At 43.1% G+C, this 24,987-nt stretch overlaps 2 protein-coding genes across 4 annotated transcripts in view; both read left to right on the plus strand.

Moving 5' to 3' along the window:
- Nucleotides 1-13,627, plus strand: part of cgnb (cingulin b) — a 50,644-nt gene extending 37,017 nt beyond the window's left edge. Inside the window, exons 8-20 of one of the 2 annotated variants that reach the window (XM_071367195.1) lie at nucleotides 862-1,010; nucleotides 4,487-4,607; nucleotides 6,232-6,435; nucleotides 6,536-6,622; nucleotides 6,869-7,117; nucleotides 7,279-7,449; nucleotides 7,964-8,125; nucleotides 8,375-8,464; nucleotides 8,569-8,652; nucleotides 8,774-8,892; nucleotides 9,049-9,157; nucleotides 9,660-9,820; nucleotides 11,914-13,627. In XM_071367195.1, coding sequence (XP_071223296.1) covers nucleotides 862-1,010; nucleotides 4,487-4,607; nucleotides 6,232-6,435; nucleotides 6,536-6,622; nucleotides 6,869-7,117; nucleotides 7,279-7,449; nucleotides 7,964-8,125; nucleotides 8,375-8,464; nucleotides 8,569-8,652; nucleotides 8,774-8,892; nucleotides 9,049-9,157; nucleotides 9,660-9,820; nucleotides 11,914-12,046 — 1,839 coding nt within the window. In that variant the 3' untranslated portion in view covers nucleotides 12,047-13,627. Of the gene's footprint in view, nucleotides 1-861; nucleotides 1,011-4,486; nucleotides 4,608-6,222; nucleotides 6,436-6,535; nucleotides 6,623-6,868; nucleotides 7,118-7,278; nucleotides 7,450-7,963; nucleotides 8,126-8,374; nucleotides 8,465-8,568; nucleotides 8,653-8,773; nucleotides 8,893-9,048; nucleotides 9,158-9,659; nucleotides 9,821-11,913 lie in introns of both variants that reach the window. The other variant, XM_071367194.1, reaches the window with a different exon arrangement.
- A 5,688-nt stretch (nucleotides 13,628-19,315) lies between these two features.
- LOC139554430 (tuftelin-like) overlaps nucleotides 19,316-24,987 on the plus strand; it is a 34,331-nt gene continuing 28,659 nt past the window's right edge. For both annotated transcript variants that reach the window (XM_071367197.1, XM_071367198.1), the window contains exon 1: nucleotides 19,316-19,426. The gene's annotated coding sequence lies outside the window, so the exon portion shown is untranslated. The remainder of the gene's footprint in view (nucleotides 19,427-24,987) is intronic.

Below are 24,987 nucleotides of genomic sequence, written 5' to 3' on the forward strand. Positions count from 1 at the left end.
TTTTTGATTAATGTCCTCTGGTCTGATGAAACAAAAATAGAACTGTTTGGCCATAATGACCATCGTTATGTTTAGAGGAAAAAGGGTGAGGCTTGCAAGCCGAAGAACACCATCCCAACCATGAAGCACAGGGGTGGCAGCATCATGTTGTGGGGGTGCTTTGCTGCATGAGGGACTGGTGCACTTCACAAAATAGATGGCACCATGAGGAAGGACAATTATGTGGATATATTGAAGCAACATCTCATGACATCAGTCAGGAAGTTATAGCTTGGTCGCAAATGGGTCTTCCAAATGGACAATGACCCCAAGCATACTTCCAAAGTTGTGGCAAAATGGCTTAAGGACAACAAAGTCAAGGTATTGGAGTGGCCATCACAAAGCCCTGACCTCAATCCAATAGAAAATATGTGGGTAGAACTGAAAAAGCATGTGCGAGCAAGGAGGCCTTACACACCTGACTCAGTTACACCAGCTCTGTCAGGAGGAATGGGCCAAAATTCACCGAACTTATTGTGGGAAGCTTGTGGAAGACTACCCAAAATGTTAGACCCAAGTTAAACAATTTAAAGGCAATGCTACCAAATACTAATTGAGTGTATGTAAAATTCTGACCCACTGGGAATGTAATGAAAGAAATAAAAGCTGAAATAAATCATTCTCTCTACTATTATTCTGACATTTCACATTCTTAAAATAGTGGTGATCCTAACTGACCTAAGACGGGGAATTTTTACTAGGATTAAATGTCAGAAATTGTGGGAAACTGAGTTTAAATATATTTGGCTAAGGAGTATGTAAACTTCCGACTTCAGCTGCATGTATGTACCATATATCTGCACTCTCCCTGCTATGTGTTAGTCCCAGCAGCAGATTGAGGAGGAGAGGCAGAGGGTGAATGATGCCATGCTCTGCCTGGAGGAGGAGCTAGAGAGCTGCAGGGACCAGGGAGGCCAGTGGAGGAAGCAGCTGGAAACTACCACAGAGGAGCTTCACAGCACCAAGCAGGAGTGAGTGCCTCAATATATAATTATTTCATTGGCTGTAGTATATCAATGGTGCGTCATACACATGTCTCTACACCTGTGAAGTTGTCTTCATATTAGCTTTAAACTAGTAGTCTTTGTCAGGTCAGTTTTATATTGTCTTGCCCTATGATCCAAAATACCAGAGATATTGTGGCACCTTATCAGTGGCAGCTCCTTACCTGGTATTCTAAGGCAGTGTTTACCAACCCTGGTCCTCAAATACCCCCAACATTACACAGTTTCGTTGTAGCCCTTGACAAACACATCTCATTGAACTCATTGAGAACTTCATGATTAGTTGAGAAGTTGAATCACGTGTGCTTGTCCAGAGTTACAGTACACATGTGTAATGTTGGGGGTACTTGAGGACCAGGGTTGAGAAACACTGTTCTAAGGCAAACTTACACATATGATTGCTAAAGAGTACTGATTTTGGGGGGGCCTGCCCTGCCCTCCCTAATTGACTACCGACCTCTAGCACTCATGTCTGTAGCCATGAAGTGCTTTGAAAGGCTGGTCATGGGTCACATCAACACCATTATCCCAGAAACCCGAGACCCACTCCAATTTGCATACCATCCCAACAGAGCCCCAGATGATACAATCTCTATTGCACTCCACACTGCACTTTCACACCTGGACAAAAGGAACACCTATGTGAGAATGCTGTTCATTGACTACAGCTCAGCGGTCAACACCATAGTGCCCTCAAAGCTCATCACTAAGCTATGGACCCTGGGACTAAACGCCTCCCTCTGCAACTGGATCCTGGACTTCCTGAAAGGCCGCCCCCAGGTGGTAAGGATACGTAACAACACATCCGCCACGCAGATCCTTATCATGGGGGTTCCTCGGGTGCGTGCTCAGTCCCCTCCTGTACTCCCTGTTCACTCATGACTGCACGGCCAGGCACGACTCCAACACCATCATTAAGTTTGCCGATGACACAACAGTGGTAGGTTTGATCACCAACAACGATGAGACAGCATATAAGGAGGAGGTCAGAGACCTGGCCGTGTGGTGCCAGGACAACAACCTCTCCCTCAACGTGATCAATACAAAGGAGATTATTGTGGACTACAGGAAAAAGAGGACCGAGCACGTCCCCATTCTCATCAACGGAGAGGTTGAGAGTGGAGCAGGTTGAGAGCTTCAAGTTCAAGAGCGTCAAGTTCCTTGGTGTCCACATCACCAACAAACTATCATGGTCCAAACACACCAAGACAGTCGTGAAGAGGGCACAACAAAACCTATTCCCCCTCAGGAGACTGAAAAGATTTGGCATGGGTCATCAGATCCTCAAAAGGTTCTACAGCTGCACCATCGAGAGCATCCTGACGGGTTGCATCACTGCCTGGTATGGCAACTGCTCGGCCTCCGACCGCAAGGCACTACAGAGGGTAGTGCGTACGGCCCAGTACATCACTGGGGCCAAGCTGCCTGCCATCCAGGACCTCTATACCAGGCGGTGTCAGAGGAAGGCCCTAAAAATGGTCAGACTCCAGCCACCCTAGTCATAGACTTTTCTCTCCGCTACCGCACTGCAAGTGGTACCAGAGGGCAAGTCTAGGTCCAAGAGGCTTCTAAACAGCTTCTACCCCCAAGCCATAAGACTACTGAACATCTAATCAAATGGCGACCCAGACTACTTCTATATTGCCCCCCCCCCCTCTTTCGTAACTCTATCCACATGTATATACACTGCTCAAAAAAATAAAGGGAACACTTAAACAACACAATGTAACTCCAAGTCAATCACACTTCTGTGAAATCAAACTGTCCACTTAGGAAGCAACACTGATTGACAATAAATTTCACATGCTGTTGTGCAAATGGAATAGACAACAGGTGGAAATTATAGGCAATTAGCAAGACACCCCCAATAAAGGAGTGGTTCTGCAGGTGGTGACCACAGACCACTTCTCAGTTCCTATGCTTCCTGGCTGATGTTTTGGTCACTTTTGAATGCTGGCGGTGCTTTCACTCTAGTGGTAGCATGAGACGGAGTCTACAACCCACACAAGTGGCTCAGGTAGTGCAGCTCATCCAGGATGGCACATCAATGCGAGCTGTGGCAAGAAGGTTTGCTGTGTCTGTCAGCGTAGTGTCCAGAGCATGGAGGCGCTACCAGGAGACAGGCCAGTACATCAGGAGACGTGGCAATTTCCTAAGCTGCTGCGCTTTAATTATTTGTATATTTCTTATTTCTTAAGTGCATTGCTGGTTAAGGCCTTGTAAGCATTTCATGCATTTCACTAAGGTGAATAACTGTTGTATGTGACAAATAGAATTGGATTTGATAGTATCTTTTCAGCTGGCGCTAGTCTGCTGTACCTGCTCCAAAACACCTGTAATGTTCATCCTATAGCTTTGTTCTCCGTCTTCTAAGTAGTGAGCCCATATGTTTCAACACCTTTTGTTTCCAGGACTGATCAAAACAAATTTCTTCATGCTCTCTCTCTCTGCAGCAGACATAGTAAGCACTATGTTTGTAGCATAAAATTGCAACAAAATCGGAGTATCGAATTGCAGTACATATAGAATCGTGAGTCATGCGAATCGCAATACGTATCGTATTGGCACCTATGTATTGTGATAATACTGTATGGTCCCTGGCAATTCCCAGCCCTGCTAAAGGGAGACCGTTTGCTCCCGAGTATTTTCATTTGAATAGGAGTCTCAGTTTCGGAACACGAGAGAGTTTGCATTGTCACACTTTCCTAAGATGTTTACCGATGGTCACACCTTTTTTATTTATTTATTTTGGATTGCATTTGAATACTTCAATTTTTTGTTGAAACTGTAATGTGTCCAGTGGCTTTGGTTCTGACCTTAGATGTTATTCTATTCCCTCCCTTTAATGCATGTACCTTTTTATATTTTTTATCCCTGACTTTTTTTTTACTGGGCAGGAACGGGGAGCAGAGCAACACACCAACGTGAGCGAGAAACTCAAACGGACTCTGTTTGGTTTGAGTAGAATAGTTTAGTCTCATGGGGCCAAATCTTTAACTTGAGTTCTGTTCCTCAAATAACACGTCACTCAAATAACATGCTCGTATCTGAAGTTTTGATGTGACTAATGATCTGATCATTAGAAGAATAAATACTAACTACAATCTACTGAACAAATGATCAATCAAGATTTATTTACCAATTTCTATAACTTCTCAAATGAATCTCAAGCTATTTTTATTAATCAAGCCATCTTGACAAATGATTCATCGAAGTAATCATATCAACTATGTTATAAACAGACATATGATCTAAACTATTGAAATGAAACATGATACAATTTCCTATGTATTGAGATTACTTTAGATTCCTAGATAGCAACAGGTTTGTGACGGTGTGAAGATTCAAAAAAGTGTGCATTGTTTGTTGCGCATTAGCTGTTGTGTTCACATGATGATCGTACATGCTGTGTGTTTTAATAATTATTGGCTGTGTTTGTGTAGGCTCATGAGAGCGCGTTTGGAGAAGGAAGAGTTTGAGGGGGAGCTGAAGGAGCTTCAGGATTCACTGATGTCCATGAAGAAGCAGATGCCTGGCTTTGACGAGGCAGACTCTTATGCAGAGGTAAGCTTCTTCATGGTCACAATGTCACAGATTGAGCATACACATATTCTTACACACAGTGCCTTCCGAAAGTATTCACACCTTGTTTCCACATTTTGTTGTGTTGACACTGGAATTTTAAAATGGATTCAATTGACCTTTTTTTTTTTGTCTCTGGCCTACACACCATACCCCATAATGTCAAAGTAGAATGCTTTTTATGGCGAGCCTAAATAAGTTCAGGAGTAAAAAAAATTGCTTAAGTCACATAATGACTTGCATGCAATCTGTGTGCAATAATAGTATTTAACATGATTTTTGAACGACTACCTCATCTCTGTACCCAACACATGCAATTATCTGTAAGGTCCCTCAGTTGAGCAGTGAATTTTAAACACAGATTCAACCACAAAGACAGGAGGTTTTCCAATGCCTCACAAAGAATTGGTATTGGTAGGTATTGATGGGTAAAACTAAAAACGTCAGACATTGAATACAACTTTGAGCATACACCCAGTCACTACAAAGATACAGGTGTCCTTCCTAACTCCGTTGCCGTAGAGGAAGGAAACCACTCAGGGATTTCACCATGAGGCCAATGGTGACTTTAAAAGTTACAGCGTTTAATGGCTGTGATAGGAGAAAACTGAGGATGGATCAAGAACATTGTAGTTACTCCACAATACTAACCTAAATGACAGAGTGAAAAGAAGGAAGACTGTACAGAATAAAAAATATTACAAAACACGCATCCTGTTTGCAACAAGGCACTACAGTTGCAAAGCAATTACATTTTTGTCCTAAATACAAAGTGTTATGTTTGGTGCAAATACAACACATTACTGAGTACCACTCTCCATATTTTCAAGCATAGTGGTGGCTGCATTATGTTATGGATATGCTTGTAATCGTTATGGACTGGAGTTTCAGGATAAAACATTTACTGAATGGAGCTAAGCACAGGCAAAATCCTAGAGGAAAATCTGGTTCAGTCTGCTCCCCGTAAGACATCGGGAGATTAATTCACCTTTCAGCAGGACAATAACCTGAAACACAAGGACAAATCTACACTGGAGTTCCTTACCAAGAACACAGTGAATGTTCCTGAGTGGGCGAGTTAAAATTGACTTAAATCTACAAGACCTGAATGGTTGTCTAGCAATGATCAACATCAAATTTGACAGAGCTTGAAGACTTTTGAAAGGAATAATAGGCAAATGTTGCACAATCCAGGTGTGTAAAGCTCTTCGAGACTTACCCAGAAATTGTTACCAAAGGTGCAAAAAAAATATTTAAAATTAAAAAAACATTTTTTAAAGTATTTACTCTTGGGTGTGAATAGATATGTAAAATACATTTTGTATTTCATTTTCCATACATTTGCTGGAATTTCTAACATGTTTTCACTGTCATTATGTGGTATTGTGTGTAGATGGGTGAGAAACATGTATATATTTAATCCATTTTGAATTCAGGTTGTAACACAACAAAATGTGGATTAAGTCAAGGGGTATGAATACTTTCTGAAGGCACTGTACACAATTAAATACGCCCACATTCTAACTCATTCTCTCACGCACGCACGCACAAAAGGCAGTTGCACACATTCTGTTCCTCACGATTTGCTTTTTCCAAGGATCTTCAGCGTTGTAATGATGATATCAAGCAGGCTCGCACGGAGGTCAACAGGCAAAAGGTTGCGCTAAATGAGAAGGAGGAGGAGCTTCAAGCCCTGAGGAGGGCTAGCCAAGTACGGGAGTCTGAATTGAGGTCAGAGAATGACAGGCTGAAGGACCAATCACGGCAGGGGAAAGATGAGCTCGAGATGGCACTTGAGAAGGCAAAGCAGGTGAGGTGTCATCAACTTGATACATCTAAACTTTGACTGAGTGTGGGATGGATCATGGATGCGAGGTTGAACTCTTTTACCTCTCTCTCGCGGTCTCTAGTCGTCAGGTGGGTCCTCACCATTGGATCAGGGGAGTCTGGAGCTTCAGGAAGCCAACACAAGGCTGAGAGAAAGACTGACTCGCATGGTAAAATACACTTACCAAAACCGCAGCATGCATGTATAGCTATGGAAAAACACACAGGAGTAACACTCGGCAAACATAAGCTACACCACTAGGCACAAATGCAAGTGTGAGACTTTTATATCTTAGAAAAGGACACATAATTACTACACAGTAATGCATGGATTCATAAACTCTGATCTGTTATTACGTTAAGGTATACCTAAATACACATACTCCTAAATAAATGGGTATTTTTCTGTTCCACAGACGAGGCTTCACTCCAGCGTGCCCCAGAGCTCAGAGGCTGAGCAGGCACTGGAAGATGAGAACCGCTCCCTGAGGTCCCAACTGGAGGAAGCCAGGCGAGGATTCTCCCGTCTGGGCAAGGACAGGGATGAGCTGGGCCAACGGCTGGAGGAGAGAGATCTGGAGAGAGACGCGCTGCGCAAGGGCAAGAGTGACCTGGAGGAGCAGAAGAGACTGTTAGACCGGGCCCTGGAGAAGATTAGCAAGGAGGTGCGGCATCGCGTGTGTGTGCGCGCATCTGCTTTTTTATGTATTTATTTCCTATTGCCCTGGTATGGGTTTTGGATTGCTTTAAAACTGAATTAACAAAGATCACCCTAACCTTATTTCCCATCCATGCCCTTTCCACCCACCCTTTCTCAACCCGTCAGATGGAGATGATGCTGGGGGACTCCCGTCAGTCGGTGCAGGCCCTGCAGAGCCAGATGGATGAATACAGAGAGCGCTCCAGGAGAGACCTACAGGATGCCCAGCGGCAGGGCAAAGACCGACTGGCTGAACTGCAGAGGGCGCAGGCCAACTTGAAGACACTGCAGGAAGAGGTGAGGGAGAGAGAGAGCGAGGGGGAGGAGGTGACTGAGAGAGTAGGGAGAGGGAAAGGACAGACTGGCTGAACTGCAGAGGGCCCAGGCCAACCTGAAGACACTGCAGGAAGAGGTGAGAGGGAGAGAGCGAGCGGGAGGAGGAGATGTAGGGAGAGGGAATGGACAGACTGGCTGAACTGCAGAGGCCCCAGGCCAACCTAAGGACACTTCAGGATGAGGGGAGGGAGAGCAGAGCAAAGGAAAGGACAGGAAGATGGTGTTCAGGTACAAAGAAAGGAGTGAGAACAGTGGAGAGAGAGAGTTTGCAGGTGTATTTTAGAGAGAAAGCAGGAAGGCGAGTAAAAGGATTGAGGGAAGAGAAGGAAGAAAATATAAAGATACGGTATGAAGTGAGTTACAGTTGTTTAGACAAACTTGAGGTGATCCTTATGTGGCTTATCAATATATTGGGAATTTTATGTCCCCTTTCCAAATGTTGAACCACTGACTCCATCCCCGTTCCGTGGTCCAGGTTTCTCGTTTGAAGAGAGAGCTGCTGGTGTGTGGGGAGGAGAGGGACAGCGCCCAGCTGGAGAGAGACCTGCTCAGCAGCCGCCTCAAACATCTGGAAAGCGAACTGGACTCTGGGAGGAGCTCTCAGACGGACCGCAACAGGGAACTCAGAGGCCTGGAGGTGAGGGGGTCAAAGGTCATTACCTTTAAATGTCAAAGATTTTGGGGTGAATTATAGGTGTGGAAATACTGTATGTCTGGGAAATGGAGGTTAGAGGTCAAGGGTTCTTCTGAGAGCTTTGGGAATTGTATGGGAAAGACTTCTAGCCTGGGACTATCAGCATGGAGTATATGGTGTTGGGAAGGGGAGGAGAGCTTGAAAAGACATGGTCAAACTAATTTGTTTACAACTTGGGTGGATGCGTGTCAGGACAAAGTGAAGACGATGGAAATTGAATTGGATGAGGAGAAGAGCAGCGTGGAGCTTCTCAATGATCGTGTTGCACGCAGTCGAGAACAGGTACTGTACTTTAATACACACACACACACAAGCAGGTACTGATTTCCATACAAACTAAGTCACTCAGAATGTTTGCTTATTCTCTTTCTTCCATTCTTTCTCAGATTGACCAGCTGCGTGGAGAACTGATGAAGGAGCGCTCAACCGTACATGACCTGGAGATGGACAAGAGTGTCCTAGAGAGACAGGTACAGATTTCACTTTTCATATCCAACATTTTATGTAACAGAAAATGCCTAATTCTAAGTGTCATCACCCTCAAACATTTTTGCTCAAACACATCTTGATATGCCAACGCGCTCTCCTCAGGTGAAGGAGTTGAGGTCCCGTGTGGCAGACATGGAGACACAGTCCCGTCCCTCCGCTGGAATCACTTTGTTAGAGGGTAAAGTGCAGGAGCTGGAGGAGAGGCTACACAGTGAAGAGAGGTGTGTACAGTAACTGCTCAAGTACTATGGACACTGCATGAAGTACTAACATGCCAAGCACCATAATATTGACTAGCAGTAGTCCTGGCTTTGTGGATACTATAGTTGATCTGAATAGTATGAGTATTGTGTGTAATGATATGTCTCCGTGTTCAGAGAGAAGCTGAGTATCCAGGCCTCCCAGAGGAGAGTAGAGAGAAAGCTGAAGGAAATAATCGTCACTCTGGACCAGGAGAGGAACCAGCACGCTGAGCAACGAGACCAGGTACATGTTAATATATACTGGTGGTCCTCTAGCTCAGTTGGTAGAGCATGGCACTTGCAATGCCAGCATTGTGGGTTCGATTCCCGGGACCACCAGTATGTAAAGTGTTTACACGCATAACTGTAAGTTGCTTTGGAGAAAATAGTCTGATAAATGGCATATATTATTATTTTATACCATGGCATTGTTGAATACTTGTTATTTTCCAGGGAACGCATAGCCCCTTGTTGATTATCCCTTAGTACATTCATGTCTATGTACATACAGTATGTGTACTATAACATGAAAATGAATGTAATGACAGAGAACTAGGTGGTTTTTGGTGGAGATTCCTATTGTTTCCTCACTCTACAACTACATACCATAAATACTTCACTTCAGGACGTTGTCTTTTCTATGCATTTAATAGCGGACTTGCTGTGTCCTGCTGACCTTTTTACCTTTCCTTGGTCCCTTGTGCTGTGTGACAGTATCCTAACCACCTGTCCACCTCTGTCCCCAGCTGTCCCTGCGTGTGAAGGCCCTGAAGCGTCAGCTGGACGAGAGCGAAGGCGAGGTGGAACGACTAGAGGGGGTCCGCAGGAAGGCTCTTAGGGACCTGGAGGAGCAGCAGGAGCTGCAGGAAGCACTGCAGGCCAAAGTCACAGCACTGGAGTCTGAGAAGTGAGTTCCCTGATAAATATATACACACAAACAAATTCCTTAGTATCTGCAGGCAAAAGTCACAGCACTGGAGAGTGAGCTAAAGTGAGTTCCTTCCCTGACAGATATCTATCTACAGTACATACAAGCAGTATACACCAAATGTATTCTTTAGTATCCCATACCCTCTATATGGCTGTTCTGTACAGCGTTGCATCTTGTCATACCAGTTATGCCAGATATGATTATGTACACTGCTCAAAAAAATAAAGGGAACACTAAAATAACACATCCTAGATCTGAATGAATGAAATATTCTTATGAAATACTTTTTTCTTTACATAGTTGAATGTGCTGACAACAAAATCACACAAAAATTATCAATGGAAATCAAATTTATCAACCCATGGAGGTCTGGATTTGGAGTCACACTCAAAATTAAAGTGGAAAACCACACTACAGGCTGATCCAACTTTGATGTAATGTCCTTAAAACAAGTCAAAATGAGGCTCAGTAGTGTGTGTGGCCTCCACGTGCCTGTATGACCTCCCTACAACGCCTGGGCATGCTCCTGATGAGGTGGCGGATGGTGCCTCTCCTCCCAGACCTGGACTAAAGCATCCGCCAACTCCTGGAAAGTCTGTGGTGCAACGTGGCGTTGGTGGATGGAGCGAGACATGATGTCCCAGATGTGCTCAATTGGATTCAGGTCTGGGGAACGGGCGGGCCAGTCCATAGCATCAATGCCTTCCTCTTGCAGGAACTGCTGACACACTCCAGCCACATGAGGTCTAGCATTGTCTTGCATTAGGAGGAACCCAGGGCCAACCGCACCAGCATATGGTCTCACAAGGGGTCTGAGGATCTCATCTCGGTACCTAATGGCAGTCAGGCTACCTCTGGCGAGCACATGGAGGGCTGTGCGGCCCCCCAAATAAATGCCACCCCACACCATGACTGACCCTGACCCACCACCAAACCGGTCATGCTGGAGGATGTTGCAGGCAGCAGAACGTTCTCCACGGCGTCTCCAGACTCTGTCACGTGCTCAGTGTGAACCTGCTTTCATCTGTGAAGAGCACAGGGCGCCAGTGGCGAATTTCCCAATCTTGGTGTTCTCTGGCAAATGCCAAACGTCCTGCACGGTGTTGGGCTGTAAGCACAACCCCCACCTGTGGACGTCGGGCCCTCATACCACCCTCATGGAGTCTGTTTCTGACCGTTTGAGCAGACACATGCACATTTGTGGCCTGCTGGAGGTCATTTTGCAGGGCTCTGGCAGTGCTCCTCCTGCTCCTCCTTGCACAAAGGCGGAGGTAGCGGTCCTGCTGCTAGGTTGTTGCCCTCCTACGGCCTCCTCCACGTCTCCTGATGTACTGGCCTGTCTCCTGGTAGCGCCTCCATGCTCTGGACACTACGCTGACAGACACAGCAAACCTTCTTGCCACAGCTCGCATTGATGTGCCATCCTGGATGAGCTGCACTACTTGAGCCACTTGTGTGGGTTGTAGACTCCGTCTCATGCTACCACTAGAGTGAAAGCACCGCCAGCATTCAAAAGTGACCAAAACATCAGCCAGGAAGCATAGGAACTGAGAAGTGGTCTGTGGTCACCACCTGCAGAACCACTCCTTTATTGGGGGTGTCTTGCTAATTGCCTATAATTTCCACCTGTTGTCTATTCCATTTACACAACAGCATGTGAAATTTATTGTCAATCAGTGTTGCTTCCTAAGTGGACAGTTTGATTTCACAGAAGTGTGATTGACTTGGAGTTACATTGTGTTGTTTAAGTGTTCCCTTTATTTTTTGGAGCAGTGTATTATAATCCACACTCCTGTACAGACACCTTCACCAGTGTTGTCAAACCCCTCGGTGCCAGCAGGTGGTGCTTCAATGTCACTCAGCCCACTGCTCAAACTTGCTCAAATTTAGAAATACCTATTTCTTGTTTTAGTCCTCTATTGAAATGCATTAGCAGACATTGGAATGGTTCAGTGAACAACACAAAAAACACTCAAATTCCAGTACATTCAGTAGGAACTGTGTCCTTTTTTTTAGTAACAACTACAGTCAATGAGCTAATGACAACCGTGTCTTGTTTCCTCGCTCAGGCGGAAGGCGTATCAGACGCGTCGACCTGTCCTGGGAGCCTCCAACCTCAGTTCTGAGGACGAGGACGGTTTTTACGACAACAGTATCACATCCATCCTCACTGAGGGACAATTACATACCACCAACTGCTAGGGAGAGAGATTTTTTCATATAGTAAATTAATAGATTGAAATATAGCTGGTTAGAGGGAGGTACTCAGGACTCGACATGAAGTAGCTAACATGCCAAGCACTACGAAATTGATTTGCAGTTATTTTTCTGGTTTTATGAGAACTAGATTGCTGTGTCAGAGGTTGGTTGCCAGTACAATCAACTGTCATCCTGGCACCATCATTTCTTATTTTCTTTTGTCAGTTAAAATATGAAATATGAGATCTTTTGTAGATTGACTAAGCCAAGGGCCAAAAGAACTCTGGTCAAAAGTAGTGCACTGTATAGGGAATAGGGTGCCATTTGGGACACTCATGAACTTGGAATCACAGGGTTTTGCTGTGCCTCAACTTGACTTTGATGTTTTATAAGAATACTTGCTTGAGTGTTTTACGGCACCTTTACACTGATGACTTGTGGTGGGATATTAAACACAGCAGAAATAGTGTTTCAATGCAGTACATAGTTTAAATTCTAGGCAAGCTTTTTCACATGCTCATGCGTGTTCACACGCACTCTCTCGATACTTTTTATTTGATTTAACTAGGAAAGTCAGTTAAGAACAAAGTCTTATTTACAATGACGGCCTACCAAATGGCAAAAGGCCTCCTGCGGGGTCGGGGGCTGGGATTTAAAAATAAAATAAAAATATAGGACAAAACACACATAAATAGAGAGACAACACATAGATAGACCAAAGAGATACATGCTACTCTCAAACCAAAAGGTGGTAAACATATTGGTCACTGTTATGACCGTTGAGATATTTTCGGTACAATGTTGTTGTATTTACATGGGCATGTTAAGCTGTACTTTATCGTACAGTGGCTTCAGGTGGTAGATGCAGGTGCTCACATTCACCTTCCTTTGGTTTTGGTATTCTTTGTGGTTATTTTTACTATTGACTGTACTGTAACAAAGAGCTGTATACTTTTCTGGGGCTTACACTTTCCTACTCTTCCTGCTGTATACATCAGATATTTATGACAATCTGCTACATGCACAATGGTTTGAATTGTGGGTGAATCCCACTCTATCTCTATTCTTTCCATTACCTCTCACTTAATAGCCTTTCTCTATCCTGTTCCTTATTTTAAGTATTTATCTTGCTGGTCTGTGCTAATGTTTTCACTCGAATGCCTTAAAATTATTACCGTAATTGTTGTGGTTATTTATTAATACTGATGCTGTAATTGCTACTATTGTCGTTTGTACCGTTTGTATGTTTCCTTCAGATGCAGCTAAAGGTTATTTCAAGAGTAACTTGTCAGTGCTTGAATCTGCTTTCCTACCAACAGAGTAATCATATGATTGGAAGTGCAATAGTACATTTCTTCTCATTATGTCTGCCTTTTTAGTGAATGTACAATGAACCTTTCTCCCTTAAGTACATTTGCTGAGATTTTTACTTTGAATGTGGTAGTTTTCAGATGTCTTTCTGGGGCAACTTTGCCCAGGTTATGAAGTTTCTACTGTTTATTGTAACACTTGATGTGGTAGAAATCTGCTCGAGTTTTACCAGTATTTTGACACTTTGGTATTTCAAATAAATGTTGGACTTTGTGTGGATGTGACCATAAGTTATTTTTCCATAAAGTGTAACTAATTTAATAGAGATGGCTGCACTGCTACGCCAAGATAGCCGCGAGCCAGGCGCATCTCCCGGCTAGCAAACGAAATTACTACAACCGCAATACCTCTTTTGCCAACTGGCCTGGACCCTTTTGTCGACAGGAAGCGCCACCGTTCCACCATGACTGGTCTGCAGACGTAACTCCATCCGCTGTGCCACCAACCGGCCTTTGCCATCGGAGCAGGCGCTTCTACTAGCCCCAGCCTGCTAACTTTAAACGCTGTGTCTCCCGCTTGCTAGGTAGTAACGAATACCCAGCGGCTTCCCTGTTTCATCTATTGCTGTTCACTGGACCCTATGATCACTTGGCTACATAGTTGATGCCTGCTGGACTGTTCATTAATCACGGTACTCTGTTTTGTTTATTCTTTGTTTATCTGTCGGCCCCAGCCTCGAACTCAGGCCCTGTGTGTAGATAACTGACCCTCTGCCCATTCATCGCCATTTTACCTGTTGTTGTCTTAGCTGATTAGCTGTTGTCTTACCCGTTGTCTTAGCTAGCTCTCCCAATCAACACCTGTGATTGCTTTATGCCTCGCTTTAAGTCTCTCAAATGTCAATATGTCTTGTATATTGTTGTTAAGGATAGTTATCATTGTTTTAGTTTACTGCGGAGCCCCTAGTCCCACTCAACATGCCTCAGATACCTCCTTTGTCCCACCTCCCACACATGCGGTGCTCTGACCCAGCATAACTAGTACATCCAGAGATGCAACCTCTATTGTCACAAAATGCCTGGGTTTACCTCCACTGTACCCGCACCCCACCATACCCCTTTCTGTACATTATGCCCTGAATCTATTCTACCATGCCCAGAAACCTGCTCCTTTTATTCTCTGTCCCCAACGTCATGCCAACAGTAAAGCATCCTGAGACCATTCATGTGTGGGGTTGCTTCTCAGCCAAGGGAGTGGGCTCACTCACAATTCTGCCTAAGAACACAGCTATGAATAAAGAATGGGACCAACACATCCTCCGAGAGCAACTTCACCCAACCATCCAGGAACAGTTTGGTGACGAACAATGCCTTTTCCAGCATGATGGAGCACCTTGCCATAAGTCAAAAGTGATAACTAAGTGGCTCTGAAACAAAACATTGATATTTTGGGTCCATGGCCAGGAAACTCTCCAGACCTTAATCCCATTGAGAACTTGTGGTCAATCCTCAAGAGCCGGGTGGACAAACAAAACTCCACAAACTCCAAGCATTGATTATGCAAGAATGGGCTGCCATCAGTCAGGATGTGGCCCAGAAGTTAATTGACAGCATGCCAGGGCGGATTGCAGAGGTCTTGAAATAGAAGGGTCAACACAGCAAATATTGACTCTTTGCATCAACTTCATGTAATTGTCAATAAAAGCCTTTGACACTTATGAAATGCTTATAATTATGCTTCAGTATTCAATAGTAACATCTGACAAATATCTAAAGACACTGAAGCAGCAAACTTTGGAAATTAATATTTGTGTCATTCTCAAAACTTTTGGCCACGACTGTACGCTTGTTTATTCCATGTGTAACTCTGTGTGTGTCGCAGTTGTAAATGAGAACTTGTTCTCAACTAGCATACCTGGTTAAATAAAGGTGAAATAAATACAATTTAAAAAATGAATCAGTTTCTACGCTATCCATGACCATGAAAAACTGTCACCAGTTTCCCTTTAAGTGATAACGCCTGAGAAGCCGGTGTTTGGAGGATATTGGCACAGATGTTAGGCCCGAGACGAAAAGTGTGTTTGTAAATTCAATCTAGAGTGCACTTCGAGTGCGCTCTGGGCATTCACTTCACTCTAATCATATATTAGTACTGGTATTAATTAATTTTGTTATTTTCATGTCTTAAATACTAGTTATGTGTTTAGGCTGCAATTCTTAATGTTGTGGTGAATGCTGGCACATTCAGGTGTAAGATGATATTCCATGTTTCATTTTCTGCACACAGTATGCCTCTGGCATGGCTGCCAATATTTCATCATGGGAGCACATGGTGGTTAGGCTCCGTATACATCACCTAGGTGGATGTTGTGTTATTCATGCATTGGCTGACTATGTTCTGTACATAGTGCACATAGTGTTATGGCATGGTTGCTATTATTGCAAGAGCACACAGTGAGGCTGTGGGTACTTAGAGGGCAACACTAGCTATTCCTTCCATAGCATATGCTGGAGCATTGCAGTACGACAGCACATCATTTTAGGAGAGTGGAAAGCAAGTTTGTGCGTTTATCATGCATGCTTGTACAGTGCGTGTGCAGGCATCTTATATCCTGATGCAGCTCACTGAGCCTGACTCAAATCTACCAACTTGTGCTGGTCCAAACGTGTGGGCGCTACATGAAATGTTCAGCAGTCAAGTTGCGTGATATCTTGTCCTACTCTCGAATGGCGTTAGTCTGTCGTCGGCTAAACATTTACTGGGTCTTTTTATGACGAGCATATTTTAGTTGTCACCCTGGACCTTAGTGGGGAAGCTGACGCATATAGCTGTTCGATGACTAATCAAGGCTTACTATAGTTTCAGCGTGTTGGATGGGCTGTTGATACTAGCATTACCTACACCCGCTTGCTAAACACCCACATGGCAATCAGTGTTGATCAAGCGTTCATTGCCTCTTATGGAAAGATCTGTTAGAGCTTATTCAGACACTCTTATATGCAAGCTTATCTAGTAATCTATGGGGTCTATTTTATTTCATTATCAGGTTATAATTTATTCTTCTCATGGCTTGCCAGGATATAATAAACATTAGCCTTTAGCTCAAGTAGACTATTTGTAAGTCTAGGTTTGGATTCAGGTCACTCACTGTGCATGCTGAAGATGCATCTGCTACTGTTGAGCAATTTCAGTTTGTTGGCATAAAACATACATTATTACTATGTGATGGTATATCATGGCTGAGCTGTGCCGCTGTACAGAGAGACCGTATGGTCTTCTCTCTGTACTATGCCGGCTGTTATAGAACCACGTGCCTTTTCTATTCCAATTTCAGTCAGGCAAATGATGCCGTATCAGGCTCAAATAGCAGGGATTCAGTTCATATTGGGCGTCAGGACCCTTCAGCGTGCAGTCTGCTCAAGAATCCATCTGCCTGCCTACTCTTCATGGCCTACGGAGAAGGAACAAACATGCATTTCAGAGTATCTCTCCTCTCTCTCGGTAGCACAAGTTTGAGCATGTTTAAGGCAACGGTGTTGAGTTTACATTACTCTTTTCCAGAGGTCCATATGATGGTGTTCTTCAGTCTGAATACACTAAATGTTCCTTCCCTTTTTTTATTTTGCATGATCTTTTAAATTCTGTTTGCATTATGGCCTCCCACATGTGGAACATTGTCATCATCACCAGAATGAACACTGCTTTGTCCTCATGTTATGCTGCCTGCATGCTGAGCACGGACAGCACTCGACGAACCTCTGTCCAACATTTGATGCTGGTCACCAATGAAAAGATACTGGATCACGGCTCTGGTTCCTTCGTCAGCGCTGACGGCTAGCTCTGAGCTATTGGCGCCCAATTCTGCATCTGCTACTGCTCCTCAATTGATCCTAGCTTCACTCTGATCCTCTGCTGTTACAATTTATTCTGAGGATTGCGAAACCTACCGGAGTTCTTGCGGTATTGCTATATGATCATGATTCTGTCAGCCAGTGGACCATTAGCTACTTTGCATAGGTAGAATATCCTCATACACCAAGATGGCGGCTTTTTCCACCTCATGGGCTTCAAAATTGCAATCTTCGGGCAAAGACAAGAGGTTACCCATCCCCCTCACTCTATGCAAAAAATATTCATGTTGAGGGAAGGGCGTTTTGGCTCGTACAATTATTTTAATTAGAAGCAGCTGCTTATGGCTTTCTCCTGGTATTTTACGGTTGGGGAATACAATTCATATTAATTTCTTTAATAATTGCATGATCTCACGATTTTTTTATTGATTTATGGCCACTCGCATGTTCATTGTTGGTAAAGCATTCCCAAACTAATAGGAAGGGTAAAGGTAGGCCAGCTATCATTGCTCAAACTAGCGCTGCTTTCTGTCCTGTCTTCCATGTTACGCTACCTGCAATGGCGACCGCTGTTCACGTCAGGCGATCCATTTAATCATCACTAATGACGAGATACTGGTTTTCGCCACAGCTCCACAGCTTTGACAGCTTCTCTATCTGTCCCTGCATCCACACTAGGGTGGCTGGGTCTACACTGCTACGTGGCATATGGTCACGTGCCAAGATGAACATTCTACCTAGAATTCATTTGCATGATACGATTACTGTAGGTGGTCATTCGATAATATTTAAACGGTGCTTCTGCGGTAGACTTGCATTATTTACAAACAGGTACAAGGAAATTATTAAAGAATGGAAGTATCGACTGACAGTGACTCAATGTAGTCGGAGGTGCAATCCGCCCACACTTGTCGCTGCTAAACTCCAACGTATGTTGTTGAGTGTAGTCAGCTAAAATGTTAACAAGTGATAAAATGCTTAAACACACAGACATGCAAGAATGGAAAGTTCAACACAGACTCAAAGAAACTCATGCAAACGCATAGACAGACTAAATTCACATACTGGTACACACACATTCTTGGACACCGTGACATGTTTTGCTTGCACAGTCCTGTTTACACTGCACATCTCTCACGACAGAGGGCTATTATATAAAGATGCTTCATTAATCACGTATGTGACAGAACCACATTCTGCACCATGGCGGTACCACTGCCACCATGTAGCGATGGAACACCTTTTGATTTGATCACGTTTTAACTCTTCCTTTACCAGGTATAACAACTGAAAACAGCCTAACGAGCCAATTTACAGCTTGTTTCAAGGGATGTTTTAAGAGACACAGACGCTCTCAAACAAAGGCACCTACGCACTCCTTCACGTCAATAAAGTCCGAAACCAAGTATGAAAGCTCCTCTTGAATTATTAATACATAGGACACTTAGAAACACCATGGACTCAAATAATTTGACAGGTGCCTTTAGTCCCTCTGACACTCAACTCCGCTGACAACGTGACAGTAAAATAAAAAAGAAAAGCCTTGCCTTTACAGTGGCCTTCCAACCCTGACCTTTATCTTTACCAGGCCTATCTGAATATGGCCGGTCTATAACCACTAATAGTAAGGATAGGACCCTTTTTTCAATTTTGAAAAAAAGAACCATTGTATTTCTGTTCAAAATGTATCAAGTCTTCCCAAATGTGCCTAATTAGTCAATATATACATTTTCAAGTACATATATGTGCACTCCCCTCAAACAATAGCATGGTATGTTTTCACTGTAATAGCTACTGTAAATTGGACAGTGCAGTTAGAAATGTAAGCTTTCTGCCCAAATAAGATGTATATGTCCTGGGAAATGTTGTTGTTACTTCATGCTAATCACGTAAGTGCACGTTAGCTCAACCGTCCTGAGGGTGGGACACCGATCCTTAAGAGGCTGGCTATTTCTTCTCCCATCTGCTGTGTTCACCAGTGCACCGTCATTCTTCTCCCTGTAGGGGGAGCTAGTCCTGTCTGGGTTGTAGGTGGGAGCTGCATAGTCTGGTGGAACAGGGCTGGGCTGGTGACTGAGCCTCACCCTGCCATGTAAGGCAAGACAGTAGGTTCCCATGCTACAGTAGGTTCCCATACTGAGTCTCACACACACCGACAGACACACAGTCGCAACAGTCAGATCACCGTCAGGAAGGCCCACGGACAACTGCTCTGATACAGGTACATTGAAAATGGGTGGCATGTGGGCTTGTGAGACAGGTAGAGGTAAAGCTACTCTAGACTAGTGTGCTGACACAGTTTAAAGTAGAGCTCTGGTGTGTTTCTATATAAAGCGCTGTTTGCTTTCTGTTTGTATTACAGTAATAGTGTTAACCTGTGATTTAGATGTAAAGGTGCTTTATTATTGTAGTAGTGGTGAGAGATTTTAAATTAGTTATTCTCAGGTGTGTTTGTATGTAAACGTTTGATTGCTCTTAGACAAGGAGACAATGGTTTTTGATATTGACTTCATATATCAGTAATCGTGTTAACCTGTGACTGAGAGCATATTTTTAATGCTGAGTTGTCATATAAGAAGTTCCTCTAATGTAAGCAGCAATGCTAACATTTTGGGATGGTTGAATATATAGTGTATGATGATGAGTTAATTTTGTTTCCATAACCAGAATTTGTATAGATGGGATTAGTCAATGTGGCTCTGTTGAATTTCCCCAAGTATAATTTATTGTATCCATTGTCAGGAGAGAGAGATTATATATATTAGTACCAGTCAAAGGTTTTGACACACCTACTCATTTAAGGGTTTTTCTTTATTTTCTAGATTGTAGAATAATAGTGAAGGCATCAAAACTATGAAATAACACATATGGAATCATGTAGTAACCAAAAGTGTTAAACATACCAATATATATTTTGTATTTGAGATTCTTCAAAGTAGCCACCCTTTGCCTTGTTGACAGCTTTGCACATACTTGGCATTCTCTCAACCAACTTCATGAGGAATGCTTTTCCAACATTCTTGTAGGGGTTCCCACATATGCTGAGCACTTGTTGGCTGATTTTCCTCATACCTGCGGTCCAACTCATTCCAAACCATCTGTAGGGTTGAGGTCGGGTGATTGTGGAGGCCAGGTCATCTGATGCAGCACTCATCACTCTCCTCCTTGGTAAAAAAAAAAGCCCTTACACAGCCTGAAGGTGTGTTTTGGGTAATTGTCCTGTTGAAAAACAAATGATAGTCCCATTTAAGGTCAAACCAGATGGGATGGCGTATTGCTGCAAAATGCTATGGTAGCCATGCTGGTTAAGTGTGCCCTGAATTCTAAATAAATCAGACGGTGTCACCAGCAAAGCACCATCACACTGCCGCCTCCATGCTCCACACATGCGGAGATCATCCATTCACCTACACTTACGTTTGGGGGTGGGGGAGTTTTGCCCGGGCTAAAGACAGCTATATCGGTCTGCTAATACAGGACTAGTAAAGGCCTAGTGCACTACTTTTTCAGGGGGTGCTGCACCCTCAGCACCCCTACTACCCGCAAGTATGGAACGACCCAGTAGCAAAGTAGTATTAACTAAGCAAAATGTTCAGATATTACAGATGCTGTATATTAATTTGATCCTTGTTGCAGGAAATGCAAACTTGTAGTGTATTCCAGGTTTAAAAAGACTTCTATGGTTTGTAATTTCCACTTTAAATTTCAGACATCATTTGCCCTAACGAAAAATGTATCCACCCCTACAAAAAACATCCATGAATTATAATCCACATAATAATTCCCATTTCCTGCTGTGAAAAACTGGGTCAAATTAAGATACGGCATGTGTACTTTAGAAGATATTTGTAAAATAATTTTGTGTATCCCTTAAATAGCAATAAATTGTTAATGTATGTATTGTGCCTGTGCTTTTGGACTTGATAGAATCACAAAAGGGAGTTCCAGATCATTTTCATGGCTTACCTAGGATGTGATTCAGTATTGGGGCTCCCAAGTGGCGCAACGGTTGAAGGCTAGAGGCATCACTACAGACACACTGGTTAGAATCCAGGCTGTATCACAACCGGCCGTGATTGGGAGTCCCATAGGGCAGCGCACAATTGGCCCAGCATCGTCCAGGTTTGGCCGGTGTAGGCCGTCGTTGTAAATACGAATTTGTTCTTAACTGACTTGCCTAGTTAAATAAAATAAAAATTATATTATTGTGCTGTTGTAAACCATTTAGTTGTTTTGGCTAAAGAATGGAGCGTCACACTTATGAACAGCATGGTTTTTCTGACTTGAGATGAGTGTGTATAACTCCTGCGTACATGTAAATCTTCCATTGCTTTTAAAAGCCCAATATGAAGAGTGAGTAATTTGCTACTAACTTAAGAGCCCAGCTAACACATTTGGTTCCTTGGAAGTTGTGGGAACATATGTTTTTGGTTTCCCATTGGTTCTGTGAATGAAGCCGTAAGTTTCCTCACCGATAACTTTTTTTTAAATGTTCTGAGAATGGAAGTGAACATCATGTTTCAGCAAGACTTTTAATAATACTGCTAGCTTAGGTTAACTGTTTTGAACTCCAAGCAGACATGGAAATTCCTTTGCTTAGGCATTAATCATACAAACACATTGTTTTGGGGATTGTGACACTGCATCAGTGAGATTCAAACCTATGATATTCTGTTGTCTGTCCATGGAACTAGTCCACTATGCCACCAGGATGGAGCAAGTATGCCATGTTTTTTAAACTCATAAGAAAACTGCTCATTTTAGTTTATTCAAACCATAGAGATTAGATAGAGGACTAATCTTTATCTGTGCCATTTATAGCGTCTGTAACAGCATGGGCAGCGCCATTGAGTCTATCTCCATTTTGAAGCAGTCAATTTTCTTCACGATTGGCTGATCCCTCCTGATGACCCGGTTGACAACAACAGGGTCACCAGGAGGGATCAGCCAAAGAAGTTGGAAGTCCCACCCAGTTGACTATATTTAAATGGTCGAAGCCCTCAATGGCGTTGCCCATGCTAAAATGTCCTTTGGGCCACTAGAGGCCTCTATCATTTTCTATGATTCAAACAGACCCCATTTCAAAGGAAACAAGCACTAATTTCAGCTGTGGCCAATTAGGGAGTGAGGCCAACACACCTGAACACACATAACAGGATAGTTTGTTGATGCTGAAACCGGGATATACATTACTGGAACGGTCTATGAACATTACTAAAGTTTTCTTGTGGTTTCCATGGAAAGTTTTCTTAATAACGTTCTTGGAAAAATTTGAGAACATGACTCTAAATAGAAACATGAGGAAACCTGTAGGAAACGTCATGCTGAAGTACTGAAATTACCACAGAAGAACTGCCTGTAATCTAAGGACCTGAAGCCAGGATATGCATATTCTTGATACCATTTTAAAGGAAACACTTTGAAGTTTGTGGAAATGTGAAATTATTGTAGGAGAATATAACACATTAGATCTGGTAAAAGATAATGCACCCCATTTCCAATTCGCTTTATTTTTGTAATACATTACACTTGATCATTCTTGAATAAGTACCTCCATTTCTTTTTGTTATTCCTCTAACCTATTTTGTGCCTCTATAGTACAGTTTCCATTACCATCTACTTGCGCTGTTACTTCCTCTATTTCCTTTATTAGTCTCTCTTTTGACCTAAACTGCTTTTGTTTTCATGAGTATTGTATTGAAAGTGTCCCATACAGTAAGGGGATCTGCTGTACCTATGTTGTACAAAAAAAAGTTAATTCTGAATTATTTTGTTAAGAACAAATTGTCATCCAATAGGCTTTGATTACATTTCCAATATCCCCGTCCACGTGGAAATTCTGTAAGAGTTAACTAGCTCAATAGATTATTATATACAGTGGGGAGAACAAGTATTTGATACACTGCCGATTTTGCAGGTTTTCCTACTTACAAAGCATGTAGAGGTCTGTAATTTTTATCATAGGTACACTTCAACTGTGAGAGACGGAATCTAAAACAAAAATCCAGAAAATCACATTGTATGATTTTTAAGTAATTAATTTGCATTTTATTGCATGACATAAGTATTTGATACATCAGAAAAGCAGATCTTAATATTTGGTACAGAAACCTTTGTTTGCAATTACAGAGATCATACGTTTCCTGTAGTTCTTGACCAGGTTTGCACACACTGCAGCAGGGATTTTGGCCCACTCCTCCATATAGATCTTCTCCAGATCCTTCAGGTTTCGGGGCTGTCGCTGGGCAATACGGACTTTCAGCTCCCTCCAAAGATTTTCTATTGGGTTCAGGTCTGGAGACTGGCTAGGCCACTCCAGGACCTTGAGATGCTTCTTACGGCGCCACTCCTTAGTTGCCCTGGCTGTGTGTTTCGGGTCGTTGTCATGCTGGAAGACCCAGCCACGACCCATCTTCAATGCTCTTACTGAGGGAAGGAGGTTGTTGGCCAAGATCTCGCGATACATGGCCCCATCCATCCTCCCCTCAATACGGTGCAGTCATCCTGTACCCTTTGCAGAAAAGCATCCCCAAAGAATGATGTTTCCACCTCCATGCTTCACGGTTGGGATGGTGTTCTTGGGGTTGTACTCATCCTTCTTCTTCCTCCAAACACGGCGAGTGGAGTTTAGACCAAAAAGCTCTATTTTTGTCTCATCAGACCACATGACCTTCTCCCATTCCTCCTCTGGATCATCCAGATGGTCATTGGCAAACTTCAGACGGGCCTGGACATGCGCTGGCTTGAGCAGGTGGACCTTGCGTGCGCTGCAGGATTTTAATCCATGACGGTGTAGTGTGTTACTAATGGTTTTCTTTGAGACTGTGGTCCCAGCTCTCTTCAGGTCATTGACCAGGTCCTGCCGTGTAGTTCTGGGCTGATCCCTCACCTTCCTCATGATCATTGATGCCCCACGAGGTGAGATCTTGCATGGAGCCCCAGACCGAGGGTGATTGACCGTCATCTTGAACTTCTTCCATTATCTAATAATTGCGCCAACAGTTGTTGCCTTCTCACCAAGCTGCTTGCCTATTGTCCTGTAGCCCATCCCAGCCTGTTGCATGTCTACAATTTTATCCCTGATGTCCTTATACAGCTCTCTGGTCTTGGCCATTGTGGAGAGGTTGGAGTCTGTTTGATTGAGTGTGTGGACAGGTGTCTTTTATACAGGTAACAAGTTCAAACAGGTGCAGTTAATACAGGTAATGAGTGGAGAACAGGAGGGCTTCTTAAAGAAAAACGAACAGGTCTGTGAGAGCCGGAATTCTTACTGGTTGGTAGGTGATCAAATACTTATGTCATGCAATAAAATGCAAATGAATTACTTAAAAATCATACAATGTGATTTTCTGGATTTTTGTTTTAGATTCCGTCTCTCACAGTTGAAGTGTACCTATGATAAAAATTACAGACCTCTACATGCTTTGTAAGTAGGAAAACCTGCAAAATCGGCAGTGTATCAAATACTTGTTCTCCCCACTGTATATATTTTTGAAAAAGTGTGGATCATTATTTGGCCCATATAGATTAATTAGCCAGATCTGTTTTTGAACAAATAGCAAATTTAAAACAATCCATCTTCCTTGCGGATCAGTTTGCACAATCGGATAAAAATGTATATTATTTTGAATAATCACCCCTTTTGAGTTTTTGACCATGACAAAAATATATTTCTCCCTCCCAGTCTTTTTCCACCCAAACTCATCTATATTTGTTGAATGATTTTCCTGTAAACAATAGATATTATATTCTTTCTCTTTTAGCCATGTAAAAATGTATCTT

This window comes from Salvelinus alpinus, chromosome 26 (genome assembly GCF_045679555.1).
Source record: "Salvelinus alpinus chromosome 26, SLU_Salpinus.1, whole genome shotgun sequence".
NCBI classification, from domain to species: Eukaryota; Metazoa; Chordata; class Actinopteri; order Salmoniformes; family Salmonidae; genus Salvelinus; species Salvelinus alpinus.